Below are 20,263 nucleotides of genomic sequence, written 5' to 3'. Positions count from 1 at the left end.
GAACGCAGCATGCGCATGTGTGGCAGAGGAGCGAATGCAGGAACGCAGCATGCGCATGTGTGGCAGAGGAGCGAGTGCAAGAACGCAGCATGCGCGTGTAGCAGAGGAACGAGTGCAAGAGTGCAGCATGCGCGTGGCAGAGGAACGAGTGCAGGAACGCAGCATGCGCGTGTGTGGCAGAGGTGCAAATGCAGGAACGCAGCATGTTCGTGTAGCAGAGGAACGAGTGCAAGAGCGCAGCATGCGCGTGTGTGGCAGAGGTGCGAATGCAGGAACTCAGCATGCGCGTGGCAGAGGTGCGAGTGCAGGAACTCAGCATGCACGTGTGTGGCAGAGGAGCGAATGCAGGAACGCAGCATGCGCGTGTGGCAGAGGAATCCCAAGGGATATAATGGATGTAGTAATGCAGAGTGCAATAATGATTATTATTCACCTGACAAAGGGTTATCCCAAAACGTTGGGCCACGTTACTGTATCATCACTTGCATTGTTAAATTGCTTATATTAATGCCCAGTTGACTGCTGCGAGATTACTTGTGTAAGTGCTGCAGGAGCCTTCTTGTTTCGTTTGCTGCATTCATGTGGCTGCAGATTCCCATCTGACCTGATGTCAGATGTCACCTTCACCGACTGTATTATCCAGCTGAAGAGCGCCCACCACCACCATCTTTTTGAGAAAAAAAATATAATTGAAACGTTTAGGGGCCCAAGAGAAAGTTCTATGATAAAAAAAAATGTAAAACATTTTGCGCTTCAAAATTTACTCCAAAGTATTACAAATCTTTAGGCCGAGTTCAGGGTGGATGCTACGCGATGTGCGTGCGGTTGCATGTGCGCGCGCACGTCCGTCGCAATTTCGGGTTGTTCGGTGGGAGTTTTCAAACTGAAAACTCCACCGGCGGCAAAGTGCAGCGTTGACGCTGCTACCTTTTTTTCCGCTACAACCCAAAATGATTTTTGGGGGCTGCAGTCGCGTCGCGTGAGCTGGTTCAGCTCTGTGACACGTTCGCCACGCCCCCAAACGCCGCGACCCAACTCCTGCAGCCTGAACACAGATCGCTGGGCTGCAGGAATACGCGGCAGAGGCGCGCACGGAGGCTCGCGGAAGCAGCACCCACCCTGAACTCGGCCTTAGAAACTGGCGTAGGTTTGATGTCCGTTATTTAACTTCATACATACGTCGCCTGGTTAGTGTGAACTGAGGTTTGACACATTGTGTCATGTTGAATATCTGATTCATGCAATTTACATTAAAATAGAATGATGTATATTTTCTGTAGTATTAGTAAACATAATGTATTAGTTTAATATTCATTATAATAGCCATGCTGTCAACATAATACATTTGTTAATCTATATAATGAAACATCCGTGCTGCGCCAAATAAAGCTTTGGTTAATGGATCGCATCTTCATTCTGCGCTAACAATATGAACAGACTTTAATGTTTACGCAAGATCATCTTGTCGATTTTGACGAAGGTTAAACTATTTCTTTTGGCGCCGGACGCATTTTTTTTTTTAGTACATACCATTTACATCTGTACATAATGTGCTTCCCATTTGTGTGTGCCCGTATATACTTACATCGCAGTTACAGACCGTATTCGCCCGATTATAGGGCGACACTATTCCGGTGGGATCCGTGTACTTGGGAGGGACTGAAAACGTGGGCTTGTCACTATCAGGGTGTATGAAGCCCGCGGAGGTAGCAAGGAAACCCACAACAGACAGGGGACCGGAATATATCCAAACTGGTTTGAATGTAACAAAAATACAATTTAAAAAAAAGCACCAAATTTATCAAAGAGGATATATCCAACTGAAAGCAATGAGTAAATCTGCTGCAATTCTTTTGTAAAAAGTGGTGACTCGTATCTTCTACAACATACAGATTGTTACTCAGTGCATGATACAGTACAAAGTGATATGCAGTGATACGTGATTCAAAAATGAATATTCAAACGTGTATATATATATATATGCAAATATAACTGTATGATATATATATATATATATATATAAAGCAACTGTAAATATTACTGTATGTTCATTTGCATGTCTTAGACAGGTCTGCAACGCTGTCTTTCCCCATTGTCACCCAGCATACAGCGCTTCCACTGCAGCAAGGGATTCTGGGAAATGACATGCAAATGAGCACTCAGTGCCACCTTTTGTCTCAAGCTCGTATTACACAAGCCAATCCTCAAGCCAATGCATGCTGTTTTAAACACAGCTTTTAGACAGAGGCTGGGATGAGATGCAAAGCCATTAAAACCCACTCACAGACATGTTTCAACCTTGATGGGTATCATCAGTGTGAGGTTGGTCTTAATGGCAAAGCAGGTTTGAGACTAGACTAGGTAATCACCACTACTATTAAGGTTATGGTGGGTGAAAAAAGTGACAAAAACCCTCCACAGTAAAGCATAAGGGTTGCAGACCTGTCTAAGACATGCAAATGAACATACAGTAATATTTACAGTTGCTATATATATATATATATATATATCAAAGATATCCTTACCAGGCAGACAGTCCAGGAAAGCTTCCTTGAGAAAGGTCCCATTTAGAGGTCCGAAACGTCGGTGTGCGTGCTGTCTATCTTTAATACAATTTGTTTATCAAATTTCAACTGAGTGCTGTCTCGTTCCTGGACTGTCTGCCTGGTAAGGATATCTTTGCTATATTTATGCCTATGGGACAAGCACTAACGAATAATGATCATCACGTGAGTGCCATCTGTTCTTTTATATATATATATATACATATACATTCAGACGTAGACATTCAATGAAGTTGCAGCCAGAAGATCCTAGGAATCTCGCAGGGATCCCAAACACAGAATCACAAAAGGAATTAACGTCTTGGGGTGCAGATTGATATGGGGAATAAAGGCAAAAGACAATATATGGTGTAGTACAGGGGTGACCAGCTGAGCCATTGATTGGGCTAACTGTACTGAAGCAGGGATATCCTCAAAACCTGACCTGCTGTTAGCCCTTGCAGACTGGAGTTGGCTACCCCTGGTGTAGTATGTCTCAATAAAGTGCGTGGATGGATTTCAACTAACTCAATAGAGTAGTTTCTTTTTTTCACGTATAAGTGTCTCTTAGTGCAGCGGTGCGCAAAGTGGGGGGCGGGGGGCGCAGCGGTGCGCAAAGTGGGGGGCGGGGCGGCTGCAGAGGCCCCGCGCTCTTCCCCAAAGCATTTTAATTAAATGTCGGAGGATCGTGTGAGGCCTCTGCAACCTCAACTTACCTTGACTCTGCCGGCTTCAGGACTCTCAAATGATGCAGTGGGGTCATGTGACGTGACGTCACACGCCGTGTTGTCAAATGACGCTGCGGGTCACGTAACATGACATCACATGACCCCGCGGCGTTATTTCCCGCCGCATCAAGGTAAGGAGGGGGTCGCGAGCACCAGAGGAGGCAAGGCAGGGGGTCGCAGCAGCAAAAGTTTGCGCTCCCCTGTCTTAGTGTGTCGATTACTCCTTTCAGGAGGTTATTCAGCCTCAGGATAAGTTTCCACAGTGGGATTCCCCACTCCTCTGGTCTTGCCACACACTGTATTAGATCAAGGAGAGTCTAATAGTGTATTAACGTTATTTAGTTTAAAAAATGCACCACTCACAACCATAACAGTTGATGTCAGCTTCTAGGCGGGGCAGTGTAGTTTTTCCTCTGCATGGTTGTACCCTCTCGAGTAGCTGTCAGGGCTGGGATGATTTTTTACCCACCAGGGATTTCTTCCCCTACAGAATGCTCCCGATGTGAGATGTTACAGCTGAGCGCGCGCTGCAGCCTCTCACTCCAATCTGAGCCTTTGCTCTAGGGGTGTGCAGTCAGTGTGAAATCAAGGATCCGAATGGAGTGGGAGGCAGCAGCTCAGTGTGAAATCAGTTCTAGTAGGGCTCCGTTCCCCGTCAGTGCGTGCGCGCGTTGGAGCGCCTGGCGGGGCGCGTGCACCAGTCTCTGCAGCGATCAGTGGACTTTAGATTGCTCGCGATAGGCAGGGTGCGGTCATGACATCACGTGGCTGGTTCGCCCTCATTGGCTGAACCGCCGCCATGACATAGCCATCGCTGCGCAGCCGCCCCAAAAGACACATTTCTTGTCCTGTGAAAATGTGGTCACGCCGTCGCGTTTTGAGCAGGCGCGTGCACACGCGGACTGTGGCCGGCCCCATAGAGGGCCGTTTCTTGTTCGCGCACGCCGTCGCGATCACTGGGGATGAGGCCTAAGGCTAAGATAATACTACATACTCGCGCACGCCTGCAGCCCCAGCGATGTGTGAACTGAGCTGCAGGCGATGGGGAGGCGTGGCGGACGCGTCACGAAGTGGGTTCGATTTCTTTGGCTGAACCGCTCACGTGATGCGGACGTCACACGGCCACGCTTGAAAAAACAAAAATGTTTGTCTTTTCAAAGCGTGGTCAGTGACGGGCAAGGGTAACTGGGCTATACAATAAAGGTTACGCCCTCTGGTTACCCTTGGACCCCTGGCAGCTACCTAGCACTACAAGCCAGGGGCCCGGTATCATTACATGCAAAGTTATAGTGTCCCCTGCTTTACCACTTTCCATGTTCCCTTTACCCCAGACTCATGAAACTTTCTGTGTGTAAGTTTTAGGTGGGATATTTGGGTAAGAATACAATTATTTTGTTTGTCGGAGGTCGGGGTTACCGGTAGTACCTTAATTCTCCCCGACGTGCAGGGATGATTTGCTGGTACGCGGGTGGAATTACACCGGGGCTGCCCAGTATCTCCTAGACTCCTGGTTTTCAAGCCCCGATATCTCAGTCCTATTTCCATTACAGTCATGAGTCTCCCAAGGTCCTCCATGTGTTAAAATGTTTTATGTGTTTCATACATTTATTATAAGGCTCTATGAATCCCGCCAGGGCATCTGCTTATGGCGCCAGCAAGTCTGCATAGAGTCTGTAGTTCAAAGAGGAGACGGGATGTTGAGAGGTGTCAGGGTGCTAAGTGGCCAGGGCAGGGCAGAGTACTGGGTCAGGAGAACAGAGACCCCCTGCAGGGAGGACACCCTGGTCTGCCAGACTCAGTGCAGCCTGCCCAGTAGGTGGCAATGGGTTGACTGGGGGAAGCGGCAGAATGTCGGAGTGTTTCCCATTGGTCAATTTGTATGTCCGCCCACGGGATGGCACCGAGATGGCTTGGCACGCCTCTTCCTTTGACGTCAGCCAAGAGACAAGCCCCTGTTTCTATTGACTAGTGAGATATGGTTCCCACGCTTTGATTGGTCGCTCCTCCTACCTCCATGCTAAGGACAGCTTAGCAGAGTGTATGTAAGGAGACAGCCGAGCCCAGACCTTCCAGTGATTTGTGTCCATGATGCTTTTCAAAGTTGCTCTGTTGCAAATAGCAGAGCAACCGGCTTCGTTTTGAAGCTTGGAAAGTCTGCCTCGCAGAGACTAAGTCCGTTTTTTTGCGGCCAAGTTCAACAAATCGAACGTAGCGGTCGCAACTAGGAATGGAAGCTGAAAAGAAGGCCAGGAGAACAGAGTGTATATCCCGGGCAGGGTAAGCTCATCCAAGCGGGCACCCTGCACCAAGGAAAGCTTAGATTTTCCTCCCAGACTCCCAGTAAGTGCGTGTCACGATAGACCAGGTCTCTTACCACATTTATATTTAAGGGATCAGTCAATAAGCAAAACAGTGAAATAAAATGAGGTTTATTTTGGATAAGACCTCGGAAACACTAACTGCCAGGAGTTAGGTGATTTACAGCAGGGGGTGCGCAAACTGGGGGGCACAACATTTACTAGGGGGTGCCGCACTTAGGCTACGTCCATAGAGCCTGCCCAGTCAGGAGCGATCCCATGGACTGGCAGGCGAGCCAGCGTGCGCGATCGGGGGGCGGCGGGGCAGTGATGTCGCAGGGCCAATGCGACGCGTCGACGTCACGGCGCCGTGACATTGACGCTGCTTTGCTGTGATTGGAGGTTTTCAGCCGACAGCGCGCTGAGAAACAGACCCTGCTGTCGGCTGAAAATTCCAACGCCTCAGCACGCTCGCGTGAGCCCCCCTCTAAAGACATCCACATTGAGGATGCAGGGGCTCAGCGCGGCTTCCCCTGCTATGGACATAGCCTTAGGGAGGACCCCGTGCTCTTCCCCACAACATTGAAATAAAATGCCGGGGGAGCGCACAAGGCCTCTGTAACTGCCTCTTACCTGCTCTCTGGCGACGCGTCGTCATAAAGCGTTGCCATGACAAATAAGTTTGTTTTTTTTAAGTGTAAAAAGAATAAACCACGAAGAACAAGACAAGTATTTGAAACTTGCACAAAAAAAAACCAAACACACACCAGCACAATCCTGGCTTTAGTAAATGTGCAATAATGTATTGTGGGCCACAAGCCCCAATTCTCCCTTACATGTTAAGTTTGGATTATGCAGCAGCAGAGGGTACATGAGGGTGTGGCGGTAAACGGTCGTCGCTGTGGAAATACAACCTGGGGAAGTCCCGTAGAGATGGGCGCCTGTAGAACGCTGCTGATGCCGGAAACAGCACGGACATATAGGAGTATTTGAAACTTTGGGTGCCGTCTGCTTTTAGCTCCTAATCTTTATTACTTTTTCAACTGAATCTTAATTAGCACCATCATCTGAAATTTCCAGCGCAATTATCCCACCATGAAGACACGTACATTAAGTAAATAAAGACGCAAAAAAATAATAATAATAATGCTCACTGATTTTATAAGAAAAACATGTTTGAATGCGTATAAACAAACTCCTGGCCACATTCCTCCTTCATACTGTGACTTGAAAGGTGAAAAGAAAGCCATTTAATACATTTACAACGACTACATGCGTACCGAGCGAAAATCACTGCCGTATACTCTTCCCAACAAAATCAAGGTGTTTCATTACCTCCGTGGAGCAAGATGGGAGTGTGAGATTAAGTTATTTTGTTTAGTTTATACCCAAGCTTGTTAACCATCAAAATTAAAATATTGATTTGACAGCTACATATTTAAAGCGATAAATCAATGCACTCCTTTCTTGTACATAATATATATATTTTTATACCTTTATTTGAAAGGAGTTGAACCATGACACACAGACCCATGTGGAGTCTCCAGTTCCTGAGATATTTTGTTTGGAAGTCTCCTGACAACGATGTTCACCATATAACCATTGTGGTCACACTCGCTGCTTCAGCCAATAGAAAGCTGTGACATATTAGATCGATGACATTGCCGCTTCCGATTGGGTGACATCGCAGCATCTCTGGTTTACCTTGCAAGTAATGGCAAAGGTCAAAAAAGATATATTTCAGCAATTTGGGGTGTAGAAATTGAATCTGGGGGAGGGTGGGGTATGCTGATATATATCACACACAAATACAGAATCTACAGGCTTATACAAAATAGCAATATTTTCAATGTACAACGTTTTATAAAACATACATTCTGTAAAAGGTATACAGCTTTTTAGTTATATAAAATTTGGCAGATCGCATAAAAGGAGGGTTTGACTACACTGCAGTCAATACAGACAAATCAGGCCTGTTTCTGCTAGACATTTAGATTTAAAATGGTTGCCAGGTATAAATGTAAAGAAGGTTTAAGAAGACATCGCAAAAACAGAATTACAAACAGCTGTTATTACAATAGCTCCTTTGTGTAAAATTCAGGTGGAAAACAGTCTTTTCTGGCCACCTACTTAATTATCTCAGATGGAAGTTACTAGATAACAATGTAATGGTTTCAATATTCAGTATTTTTAATATTAAATGAAAAGGGTAACAGCACTGAAATATAATTACTTCTTCTGAAGTTACAATTATTTAAAAAGGTGCAATTCCTGATAATACATATTTTTTTTAAAGGTCGATTTTTTCGTGTTACATTTCAAACACAGTTTTTAAGATCTGCACCCACATTTTGATGGCGAGATAACCTACCTGTGGATGTGTGTGGTGTTTTTCATTTTTGAAGAGTAAAAATTTTTTTTTTAAAAATAAAGACCTGCCAATGACTGCCGAAAATAATGGAGGCGCGGATTGACAAAACGTCATCTTTGGGGATGAAACTAATCTGTGTAGGGATGTAAAATAAAAGAGAGAGCATCTTTTCTGCAGAAAGACTTGAATAAACTGAGAACGTAAACTGATAAATTCCAGAATAGTCTCACCAGATCTTCTGCACAATTGGTCTTAAACATGTATCAGTATCTGATCTGGGTTATTATTATTCTCATTGATGTGCTCAAAAGAGGCTTAGTAGTAGTGTTTCGGTGGTCAGGGGGGGATTCACAGGGCTCTGCCGTTAACACTGACCGATCTCTGATACCTTCATGAATCCCCTCCAATGTCTTTGGTTCAATGCGTATAATATTAATTCTAAGGAGAATAAAAAAATTTTAAAAAAACATAATACCAGGGTGGGGGTGAGTACATTGTTCTGTTTCTTTCCAAGAACGTTCTGTAAAATACTGTATCACTTACAAAAAGATGCATAACCCTAAACTTAAGTCGTTGTATACCTCCGTTAACATTTTAAACCATACAAGATTTTATCTCCTGAGAAATAACATCAGAAACAAAGTTTTCAAAAACTTGCTGTTCGTGAATAATTCACATTAAGAGACGAGATGTAGGAGCCTACTTATTAAAGTGCAATAATTGGCAATAGAAAATAGCCCGGAAAAAAAGGGTGCTTGTGTCAACACATCTATTGTTTTCGCCGTATTCATTAAGATTAACCTGTGCATAAAAATGACGCAGTTCAATGTCCCATTTGCATGCACTTTTCACTCGTTTTGCTTCTGTTGGAGAAGAAAAAAAGTGTCCATGTCTCACTATTTTCCTCCTCCAAACGCCCTATTTTCCCTACCTTTGGGAGATGGGATTTCTGTGACTATTCAGCCTGATGAATAGCCACTAGATATGTAAATGATACAAACTTGCAAAATTGCATAGCAAATTGCAATAAAAAAAAAACTTTTTGCACTATTTAGACATGCGATAAGGGCTTATTGAATAAGGCGAGATACAAATCCATGTGTTTACGACCATTGTTGCCTGAAATGTCCTTATTGTACTTTAAAGCTGCAGTTCAGTCTTTTTTTTTTTTTTTTTTTACTTCAATAGTTTTATGTGTGCAATCTCTAATTACCTAAAGAACTGTATAGCTGCAGCTCAATTCGTTCTCCATATATTGATAGGCGAAATTTGGTGACATAATTAGAGCTGGCATATGTTTTTATTTGCGTCTGTCACTTAGTGGAAGCTCATGAATATTCATGAGCACTCCTGCACTGACATGTGCTAGAGGGAGGGCAGGGCTGACAAAGGGGTGTGCCAGGGCTTGTGACAGGACACGAAGGGGCAGTGCCTTAGCAAATGGCTGTTAAAATAGAATACAAGAAAATTGGTCTTTCAAAGTTGTTTTTTTAAAAACAGAAAATGCTAAAAGTATTTTTTCTTACTACAGAACTGATTTATTAAAAAAAACACACATGCAGGATATAGACTGAACTGCAGCTTTAATGAATAGGCCCCCATGGGTGAAAGGACCAAACCTCGCTTCCCACTACATGCTATACATGACAAAAACATGTCTCTTTCTTTACACAGTAAGTTACAAGCTTTGAAAAGTGTGCAAACTGCATTTGGTCAATATAAAACATTTGGCTTTTACAAAGGCAAAAAAAATATAGATTTGTATACAGGCAGACAGAAAATATCAATTCCATGAAAATAAAAACCTTGGAGGGGTAAATTCTATATATTCCTAAATGGCTGTATGTGCTGTTTTCGTCCCCAAATCTACGTTGAAGCCTATGGGAATTGTCGGACGATAACGTCAAGAACGCCCGCTTTGGTTACCCCTTTGCATCTGGAACAAGATTACTACCCCCACCCCCTCAAAAAAAATAAAAAATAATATACAGCTCAACCCCGTTATAACGCGAATCCGCTTATAACGTGATGCAAGCATGGCTGCCAATTTTCATATCTATTTATACTTTACAACACGATTATTGGTATCTTAAATACTTTATTGTACAATGCATACAATTGTACATTATTTCTAACGCGATCCGCTTATAACGTGATGTGATTCTTTGGACCCCAAGCACAGCGTTATAAGGGGGTTCGTGTGTGTGTGTGTGTATATATATATATTATATATATATATATATATATATATAAAAAAATCTGAATATTCTTGGCTTATCGTAAAATCAGTAATCCGCTTTACTCACTATAAAAAAAAACAAATGTCTTCTTTCTTTTTAACATTGGAAAGCGGTTTTAGCACACCCCACCCCTGTTTACATTCTATAGTGGAATTCTGGAAATATCAACGATTTAGCCAGAATTGATAAGTTTAAATCCATTTTGTTAACAATGAAGTACGAAGTCACGATTCTTGCTTGACACGATTTATACCAACTTCCAGTGTGCAAAAAAAAAAAAAAAATTGAAAATTCAAAAGCTTTTGTTTGCACAGCATATTTCCCTGATCATGTTAATTCCAGACTATCCAGTTGGAATAGATTGTGATTGGTTGGTGTGGTGAAGTACAGCTGGTTACTTGGGGTCCGGATATCACAGGGACTTTTCAATCCCAGAGTCCTCTCAAAGTCTAGCAGCTGTCCCATGAAGTTAAAGTTTGGAGAGATATTAGACTTTTTCCTCTTCACGAAATCGTAGGCATCATTTAGTGACAAATGCAGTTTTTGCATAAGGTACGCAACAGTGACTGTCACAGACCTGCTGATTCCTGCCAAACAGTGAACCAAGATGCCAGATTTCTTGGCGCGAGCCTCGTCTGTAACAGAGATAAATAAATTCATTAATAGCTGCGCGGCAAGGAAGCATTTAGGGGGGTCAAGCATGCACCAAAATCACATCATCTGCTGTAGGCCGTGTGTCATAATAACTATTGAATTATTTATTGGTTATCCCTTTCCCTGGGTTCATTTACATACTGTGAAATATTTACAGGTATCCAAAAGTAAACTTGTTATTTCATTTTAATCTCTTGTAGTATATGAGTGTATCATAGTATACAGCAGGGGTGCGCAAACGTTTCTTGCTACGCCCCCCCCACCGCCTGCTCCTCTTGGTTGTGCCCCCCCCCCTTACCCCGCACGGCATCAAATGACGCTGCAGGGTCGTGTGACGTCACCCGCGGCATCATTAAACGTCACATTACCATGGCAACTGTGATGTCACATGACGCCGCGTTGCCATGGTCACATGTCCTGAAGCCGGCTGAATCTCGGTAAGTAGAGTTTGCAGAGGTCTCGCGTGGTCCCCAAGCATTTAATTTAAATGCCTTGGGGAAGAGCGCGGGACCTCTGCAACAGCCCGCGCACCCCAAAAAAATCTCCCATCCCCCAGTTTGCGCACCGCTGGTATACAGTACTCAATTGTGTTAACATGTAATACATTGTTACAGTATGTTGATGTTTTATCAAATTCTAATAAAGGTATATATTTTTTACTTGTCATAAGCTGATAACATATAAGCAATGTTTATTGTAATAAAGAACACAATTTAAACGTACACATTATGTTCTATACCAGTGTTTCCCAACTCCAGTCCTCAGGGAACCCCACCCGCTCAGGTCTTAAGGATATCCCTGCTCCAGCACAGGTGGATCAATCAGCGGCTCAGTCATTTTGACTGAGCCCCCTGTGCCGGAGCAGGGATATCCTTAGACCTGACCTGTTGGCGTTCCCTGAGGACTGGAGTTGGGGAACACTGCCCTATACATTTACGTACATTATTTCTCTAAATCAGAGGTTGCAAGTGACATACAAAGTGATACTGTACATGTATGTGGCTTCTTAGGGGGCCTATTCAGTGAGCCCCCTAATCTCTACTTTATGAGAGAGAGAGAAACACAGAGAAAGGGGGTAGGATCTGCTGTTTGTCCCCATATTTTTACATTATAAACAATATAGACAAGATAAAATCTTACAAAGTGTTTTATATGTGGCATGGAATCTGCCTTTCTTTTTGCGCTCCTGTGTGTGTTTGCCTCTAACCCTGCAGCGGAGCCAGCGATTACTCCCGGAAGCTGCTGCCAGCAGAAATTACCCCGTGCTGGGAACCGCGCGCGCGCGCTCTAACCTTCTGCTGACAGGCAGCGTCTCCGACCATGTCACAACATATACACAATTCAAATTTACTTCTGAGAATTTTCTTAAGCATATGCAAAGCTGGAAACACCCAGAAGCGCATCGTGTCCACACTGGTTTCCCAAGTGCCCTGTAGTGTGTGAAGCATCACAGGGTGTTTACACTGCAGGTAATCTGATTACGGGGTGTAGGCATGCAAGGTGAGAAATGCCTACATTCCCACAGTGGGACACCAATGCAAACCAAGCAAATACACCTGCAAGTGCTTTTATTTATGCTACCATAACCTTAGTGTGTCTTGACGTAGTCAGTAAATATTGATCAGAAATATGATCGTCTTAGATTATTTTTTTGTACATATATTTTTCACATCGTTAATATATATATTGCCTCAGCAAGATACGCAACCCACGAAGGTATAGTAATCCTGAAACAGAGAGCACCCGGAGAAATGGGAAGGGGCCGTCACAATTTATTAGCAATTAAAAAAATAAAGTATATGCACAAATATATCACAGTCACTCTGGGCATGAAGCATCACAGGGAAAGAGCCGATCTGGGCGTCCAGCTCACAGTCTGTGCAGCCACACATTGTAATCTCACCACATCCAATACCCTGTAATAACACGGCACCCAAGTATTCACTTCTGGATTTGGTTTAGGCGCAAGAGTCACGCTCTAGAACAGCGGTGCTCAACTCCAGTACTCAAAACCCGTCCACCAACAAGTCAGGTTTTCAGGATATTCCTGCTTCAGCACAGGTGGCTCAATCAGTCCTTGCTTCAGCACAGGTTGTACAATCAGAGGCTCAGTCTTCGACAGCCTCTGATTGAACCAAATGTTCTGAAGCTGGGATATCCTGAAAACCTGACCTGTTGGGGGGGAGGGGGAGGCTAGGCCTGAGCGCTGGAGTTGAGCACCCCTGCTCTAGCATCCTCTCATAACATGATTGGCATAACACTTGGCAGCTGTAATCTGGTCTGAATAGTTCATTAATTGTGCTGCAAATCAATGTAGTAATGAGTATAAAATATTGAACAAAATCAGATTAAAAAAAAAAAAAAAAAAGAAGAATTTGTGTAATCTTCCCACACAAAATCTGCAGAGTTGTCAAGTAAATACAGTAATAAGGTACTGTATGTTCCCTAATATATATTTTATCAAAAGTGACATTTGAATTCTCCCATTTTTCTGGGACAATGTGAGGCATGGAGGGGCACTGTAGCATTTTTCTGGGACAATGTAAGGCATGGAGGGGCACTGTAGCATTTTTCTGGGACAATGTAAGGCATGGAGGGGCATTGTAGCATTTTTCTGGGGCAATATGAGGCATTGATGGGCACTGTAGCATTTTTCAGATACTTGCAGATAGAAAACTTGAGGTTGGCACACTCCCATACATTGTAACCTGTACAGGTGCATTGGTAACAGGAGCATGTGAAGAAAAGAAAGTCGTATTTGTACACTTCTTTGAAAAAATAATAAAATAAAATGTTCATAAAAAAAAGGTACCTTCCCTGCCTGATTAAACTTCAATATTACCCGTGCATAAACGCCCAAAACAGTATAATCTGCAATTATCTCTGTATTCATTAAGAATTATAAATGTATATTAATCACACGGTTTCACATTTCGTGTCTGTGCTTTCTCGCCCATTTTGCTGCAAGAGAGGTAATCCGGGCAGGAACTGACAGGCATCTTCCTCGGGCAGCCAAAGAGGGCTTTAGTGAAGGGGGCTCATCTCCAGACCTCAAGACCCCCCCAACAGAAGTTTCCAGGTTATCCCAGCATCAGCACAGGTGGCTCAGAGGCTCAGTCATGGACTGCACCACCTGTGCTGAAGCAGGGATATCCTGAAAACCTGACAGACACACAGACACACAGAGACATGAGAGAGAGACAGAGAATTGCTTACAAAATCTCTCTCTCTCTCTCTCTCTCTCTCTCCTCCTCCCCCCCCCCCCCAATAGAAACCTATACTGCACGTGGTCAGGCGAAACATACCTGGCCACACGCCTGATTGCAGTTTAATGAATATGACCCACTAGGTTTTCTTATTTTTATACATTAATGTGTGTACAGCTCTCTGTAATTTTTGTTATTTAAAAGGACTCCGTTTGGCACTTGTATAGGTAGGAAATGCAAAAGGTGCGAACACACCTTTTATATGGCTTTGCCTTTTTAAGTTTGTACATGAACAAAAATTCCGTCGCATTATATATGCAAACTTTAAAAAGGGCATAATTGCATTTTCCATGCAGAAGAAATTAAATGAGCACCTCCAGTTAATATTTAAGATAATTATACATAAGAATGTCATGGGACCCTTACCAATACTGTTCTTAGATTGATCATTAATGCCCAAATATCCTAACTCTCTCATATTTCCCCTTTCCTACAGGAAATGTTCCCCGGACAAGTCTGTCTTTCATTTGCATGCTTGTCCTTGCAACACCCACACACTTGTTGCAGATCGGTTAGAGTTTTCGTGAATCAATTATTTTCTCGGAATGCCATGGAAAATTACAGCGCGTTACTACCGGCTGACTGAGCATTTCACTCAAATCACACGTTTCCTGTGTTGAAATCTTTTAGATCTACAATTAGGATCAGGTTCAAAATATTAAATAGGGCATCTCTGCAAGGAGCTTAGCAAACGTAAGGGGAACTGCCGGAGAAGTATGATAATTTACCCCAATATTGTACAATACAGCAGAAATGGTGAGTGCACATTCTTCTTTGAAAATAATAAAACGAATAAAACTGTTTTTCTCCATTAGAAGTGTTTTTTTGCGCCCATCTTTTCCAGATATCATTTTCAAGTGACTACATTACTACTAACTCAGAAGCAGAACTTCATTGGCACCAGATCTGTGCCCTTATCCAGGGGATTCTCAACTACAATCCTCAAAATCACCCCCCCCCCCCCCAAACAGGTCAGGTGTTCAGGGTATCCTTCTTTGAACGTGCCAACTGTGTGGAAGCAGGGATATCCTGAAAACCTGACCTGTTTGGGGGGGAGAGGGGTCTTGAAAACTGGAGTTGGGACCCCTGCCCTAATCTATTAACTACTTTGTGTGTTGGATATTTGGCATTAGTAATGAAAGATGTACTAACTTATGTTGTTTATTGTAACCTTATTACCAACACATTTACAATCTTACTAGTATCCTCCCCTCTCTTACTGGCACCATTTTCCCCCCCAACATGTATACACCAGACAATCCCAGGAGCCTTAGCTATTGCTTCTTAGGCTGGGGCCATAGAGGGGTGAGGAGTTCCGAGCCGCGCTGACGCTGAGGCTCGCCTGCTGAAATCTGCGCGATTCCATGGATTTGCAGGCCAGCGTGCGCGAAGGGAGCCGGGGGGGAGGTGGTTGGAGGCAGGGCAGTGACATTGACGCTGCTTCAGGCTGATTGGATGTTTTCAGCCGACAGCGCGCTGAAAAACAGCTTGGCGCTCAGCTGAAAATTCCAAAGGCTCAGCACGCCTGCGGACGCTCGCGTGAGCCCCCTCTCAGGGCATCCTCATTGAGGATGCAGGGGCTCAGCGCGGAGCGTCCGCACGCCTCGGCGCTGCTTGTCCATCTATGGACTCGGCCTTACACCTTATGCTGGGCAGCTCTGCTGTAAATGCAGGTGCCGTACGACTGACCGGTCAGTCAGCCACCACCACGACCAGCAATATTGTGTCCCATGATGCTTTGTGATAGGGAACGCTGGCGATTGATAGGCCAGCCAGCACTGCACCTGCTTACTCAACAAGTCGGGCGTACAGGCGGAGAATGGAAAACTTGCTGTGGGATCTGCCCACCCCTCGCTGATTAATATAGCCACACTGAGGTGAGGGGGGTGGCACTGTGTCCGTGTGATAAAAACAATGTAATGTGTTATGTTTTCCATTTCCAATTTGATCTCGCATGTGAGGGAAGTCCATAAAGTTGTATTAATATATTGTTAGCACAAATACATTTTAATATGCTCATAAAAATAATGTGAACATATTGTTTTTTTGTTAAAGAACAAGTTTAAAATGTCTCTGATCTATTTTCACCCCCTTTAAAAAAAAAAAAAAAAGGGGTAGCAAATTAAGCTGGTTTATATTTTTATTGCTAGGAAATATACAGGTCCATATTTTCTCCGCCGTTTTATTCATTAAACGAGACATCTTCTGGCAGCGGGGTACACCGTGGACCATTCAGATGAATAATGCTGTAATAATGACTGGCCAAGAGAGGATTTCTACCTTAAATCTCTTTTAAATCTTAAAAAGTGGAATAGTAAGTTTACAAGTGTGTGCGTGAAAAGAAAAATAAATAGAAATGAGTTGTACTCTGCACCTTGAGCACCGGGTGCAAAATGCATCTTTACTTGTGAATAGAATACCGGGTTTGCACTCACTTTTGCATAAAGTAGCTCAATCCCAGACTACTGGGGAACTCGTGCTGCACGTTACACTATCCTCCTTATTCCAAGCTGTGTAGATAATCATGACCGGCACAAGGTCCACCAGCTTATATTCTGGCTTTTTGGGGAATCTCAGATGGCCACCATAATGCACAATTTAACCCCTCCTACCCCCCACACAAAAAAGTACATATTGGCCTATAAGCAGTGCTATTCCATAAGGAACCCTGCAGCATTGGAAGACACCGCATGGTCAAGTCTTTTGACTAGGCAATAAGTTGTCTTCTGGCTCTCATGATTGACAAAAACAATGATCCTGTTACTCTAACCAAAAACTACTTGACCCCATTTATTGATTATAAATGATAAGTCTGATAAAAGTGAAAGGGGACACTAAGCCAAATACAGCTTACCATTTAATCACAAGCAGTAACATGTTTCATTATAATACTTACCAATAAAGCATATGGCCTCGGGGAAGAATTGGGAAAGATTTTGACTCCAGTGATCGGAGATGGGGATCTGTTTGTATTTGAACTCTCCATTATGCTCAAACATGTTTGGCAAGTTAGGAGTCACATTGAGGATGTATTTGATGTCATATTTACCCAAGATATCCAAGTTGGTTGCATCTTTTGCACAGCCAAGGTATAAATAAGGAAGTATCTGTACAGGGAAGGTGGGCTGGTTTATGGGGGCTGGGCTCCCATCAGATTCTGTGGCACTGCTTGGTTCCCGATCCGATTCTCCATCGGAGCATTCAGTACTTATTCTTAGACCGCCTAATCCAAGAACAGAAGCAGGCGAGGAGTCGGTAGGACAAGGGTGTTCAAAGCTGGTCTCGCAATGTTCTGGGTATTCCACATGAAACTTGTTATAACCACCTACAATTCAAATTAAAAAAAATAACAGGATTCAGACAAAATGTAAATTAAAATCAGAGTGGAAGAAAGAACATGTATATTAAATAAATCAAAATTATGTTAACATGGGAAGGATGTTGATCCAGGGAGTAATATGAATGCCAATTCTTGGAGTCAGTAAGGAATTTATTTTCCCCCTTATGAGATATCATTGGATGATATGTCACTGGGGTTTAGTGTTTGCCTTCCTCTGGATCAATATACTGGAAGTGCGGATATAGGATATAGTATCTGTCGTCTAAATTTAGCATTGGTTGAACTTGATTGATGTATGTCTTTTTTTTTTTTTTCAACCTCATCTACTATGTAACTATGTCACTTTGCAGCTACATTTTATTCAGTAAGGCTTCCTGCGTTTTTTGGATGGGCGGGTAAACAAAAGACTTGCATCAAAGAAATGTGTACCGGTCATTTCATAAACCAAATCGCATGTATAGAAGAATGTATTCCAAATGTATCACAACAGTTGTTACCACTTCTATCTACAAATACCCCTATTTCCGGTCCCCCCCCCTCCCCAGTAAAAGAAGAGTTTGAAATCAGACCGACAGTAACTTGGACAATTTACCAGGGCAACACCAGTAATTATGTCATCTATTATTATGAATAAAACATGTGACTGTTTATAGTGATCATTAACAGGAATGGAATTCCTTTCACCTCTGTAGAAGATTTCGGGTGCAGCCCCCCACACCAGATCCCATTGTTTGGAAGCGTGGGGTTCCCGGGACCAGAACCGCACACTTTCTGTACCAGTAAGGGTAGTTTCTGGTCTTTATGTCTCCTGGAACCACGCGGGCAAATAGGAGGCCGCACCGTTTCCATTTTTTGAGGTACATATTAATACAACTTAGAAGAACATCCAGGCATTTTATATTAATTGACAAAAACAAGGCCATTAGCCTTAAAGACCAAAATATTGTTGTACCTTTTTGGAATATAAACTATAAATCAGCAAATTTACAAGCTTTGCGTCATTTCATGTATTAAAAGCAACTAAACTTTTTTTTTTTTTACGGCCAATGCCATTTTTTATTATTTTTTTTAAATGTACTGAGAATCCTTTGGCTGCTTAGCAACCAATTAGAAAGTCATATCCACTTCCTCTTTTTAAACAGAATCTGAGCTCTGGCCGTTGGCGACAAAGTATCACAAACAGAACTGTTACTATGTTCCAAACAGCAGATGTCCATTACTCTGAACGCTGAAACAATAATGTGTTACACTTCCTCATATTATGTTACATATCAGCTGCAGCATTGCACAGACTGCAGCATCTAGTCAGAAAGCGGCCATTTAGTTAGGCACACAAGCAGGATTTTGACAGATTTATAACAGGAGCACCAAACTATTGCCAGCGTAGGTAGGAATGTAGAATAATTATACATTGTCGCATGACACACACACACACACACACACACACACACACACGGTGGGAGGAATGTTGTATTGCCAAGTAAATGCAGTACCTTAAAAAAGCACTGGTACTGTGACGGACTGCAAGACGTTCTAAAGAATGGGACACAACTGCATTCCCTTATAGGAAGGTTTATGTTCTAATACAGAATGGATGAGAGTCTGATTATTATTATAAATCACTGGCGCCATAGATAGAAAACTAAAAGGAAGTAATACTTATTGCTTAAATAAAAACCAGATACAAACCGGAGCCGTAAGATATATAGTCCAATTAATTTTTATTGCTTAACTTCAACCACAGGTTTAATGACGAAAAACGGTATTCAGTTGTAAAAGGGAAGCAAGGGAGAGGGCAGAATAAAAACCGATCAATAAGAAAGTGACCATTTGCCTTTAAGAGCCAAAAAGAAGGGAAATATATTGGTATGGGAATATAGCCAGAATGTCACAGGGATTCATTAAGTGGGGCAGTTAGCGCTGGATAGGGGCAGGATACCTCCATCGGAAATACATGAAGCTGCCCCTGTGTAGGGAGAGTTTGAGCATTATTTACAGTATTTTCGTTTCCTGCTTTGTATAGAAATATTTACTGAGCTCAGTTAAATCATATGTTCAGCAGGAGGCTGGAAAACAGACACAGATCTCAAAATGAAGGCATAATAACTGCTGAGTAACACGGAGGAAGCTCCCTAGTGGGTCTGAAAGTCCACAAACCGAGTTACATTCAGATAAAGTAGAGTTACTTGGGTGCGATCCAAGTTTATTGCGCTTTATGCAACTTAACCCGGAACAGTTTCTTTTAGAGAGAGCAGAACTGGAATTTCTAGAGGCGGCCTAAAACTAGGAAGGGAAGAGCCAAGCCTGAAAAGGCACAGAAAGGGGGGATACTTTCTGCTTCTCCGTCACGTTCCATTCGCAGCGACCAAATTATACGTTACATGTATAACAAATAGATTACAAACTAGACATTAACAGAAGCTAAAAAAAATTGTTTGCGACAAATAAAGATGTACGTACTCCTTTCATACAGTAAAATAATATATATTCCTACAATTATGCGGAATTACTCACAGACATTTTGCAGAATTGAGGTTTGTTCTGAGACCATTAAATGCAGAAGGAAAAACTTGGGTCGGTTTTAATTTAAAACAGGTCGAGCAGAAAAGTATTTGGTTTGGAAGATTAAAAGTGATCCCCCCTCCAAAAACAACATGACAAGTTGGGGGGAACAATTGAACGCTTCCCAACCCCCCACAATGGTATATGTCACTCCACCTGCTAGCTATGCCCCATATTCTGCGTGAGAAAACATGGCCTCCCACGCTGATTAACCCCTAAAGGGCAAGATCGTTTACACCCACAAAATAAAGTACCTGCCGGA

General features: G+C 43.0%; 1 protein-coding gene across 1 annotated transcript; it reads right to left on the bottom strand.

The window, feature by feature from the left end:
- Positions 1-6,706: 6,706 nt before the first annotated feature.
- On the bottom strand, positions 6,707-18,302 carry LOC142467777 (dual specificity protein phosphatase 7-like). The gene is made up of 3 exons (XM_075573639.1): positions 18,158-18,302; positions 16,996-17,424; positions 6,707-10,814 (listed from the first exon to the last, which is right to left on the bottom strand). Exons 1-3 carry the CDS (start codon positions 18,300-18,302, stop codon positions 10,507-10,509), a joined length of 882 nt encoding a protein of 293 aa, XP_075429754.1. The 3' UTR covers positions 6,707-10,506.
- Between the last annotated feature and the right edge of the window lie 1,961 nt (positions 18,303-20,263).

Source organism: Ascaphus truei, chromosome 17, assembly GCF_040206685.1.
Source record: "Ascaphus truei isolate aAscTru1 chromosome 17, aAscTru1.hap1, whole genome shotgun sequence".
Lineage (NCBI taxonomy): Eukaryota > Metazoa > Chordata > Amphibia > Anura > Ascaphidae > Ascaphus > Ascaphus truei.
This window is presented reverse-complemented; position numbering and strand designations above follow the sequence as displayed.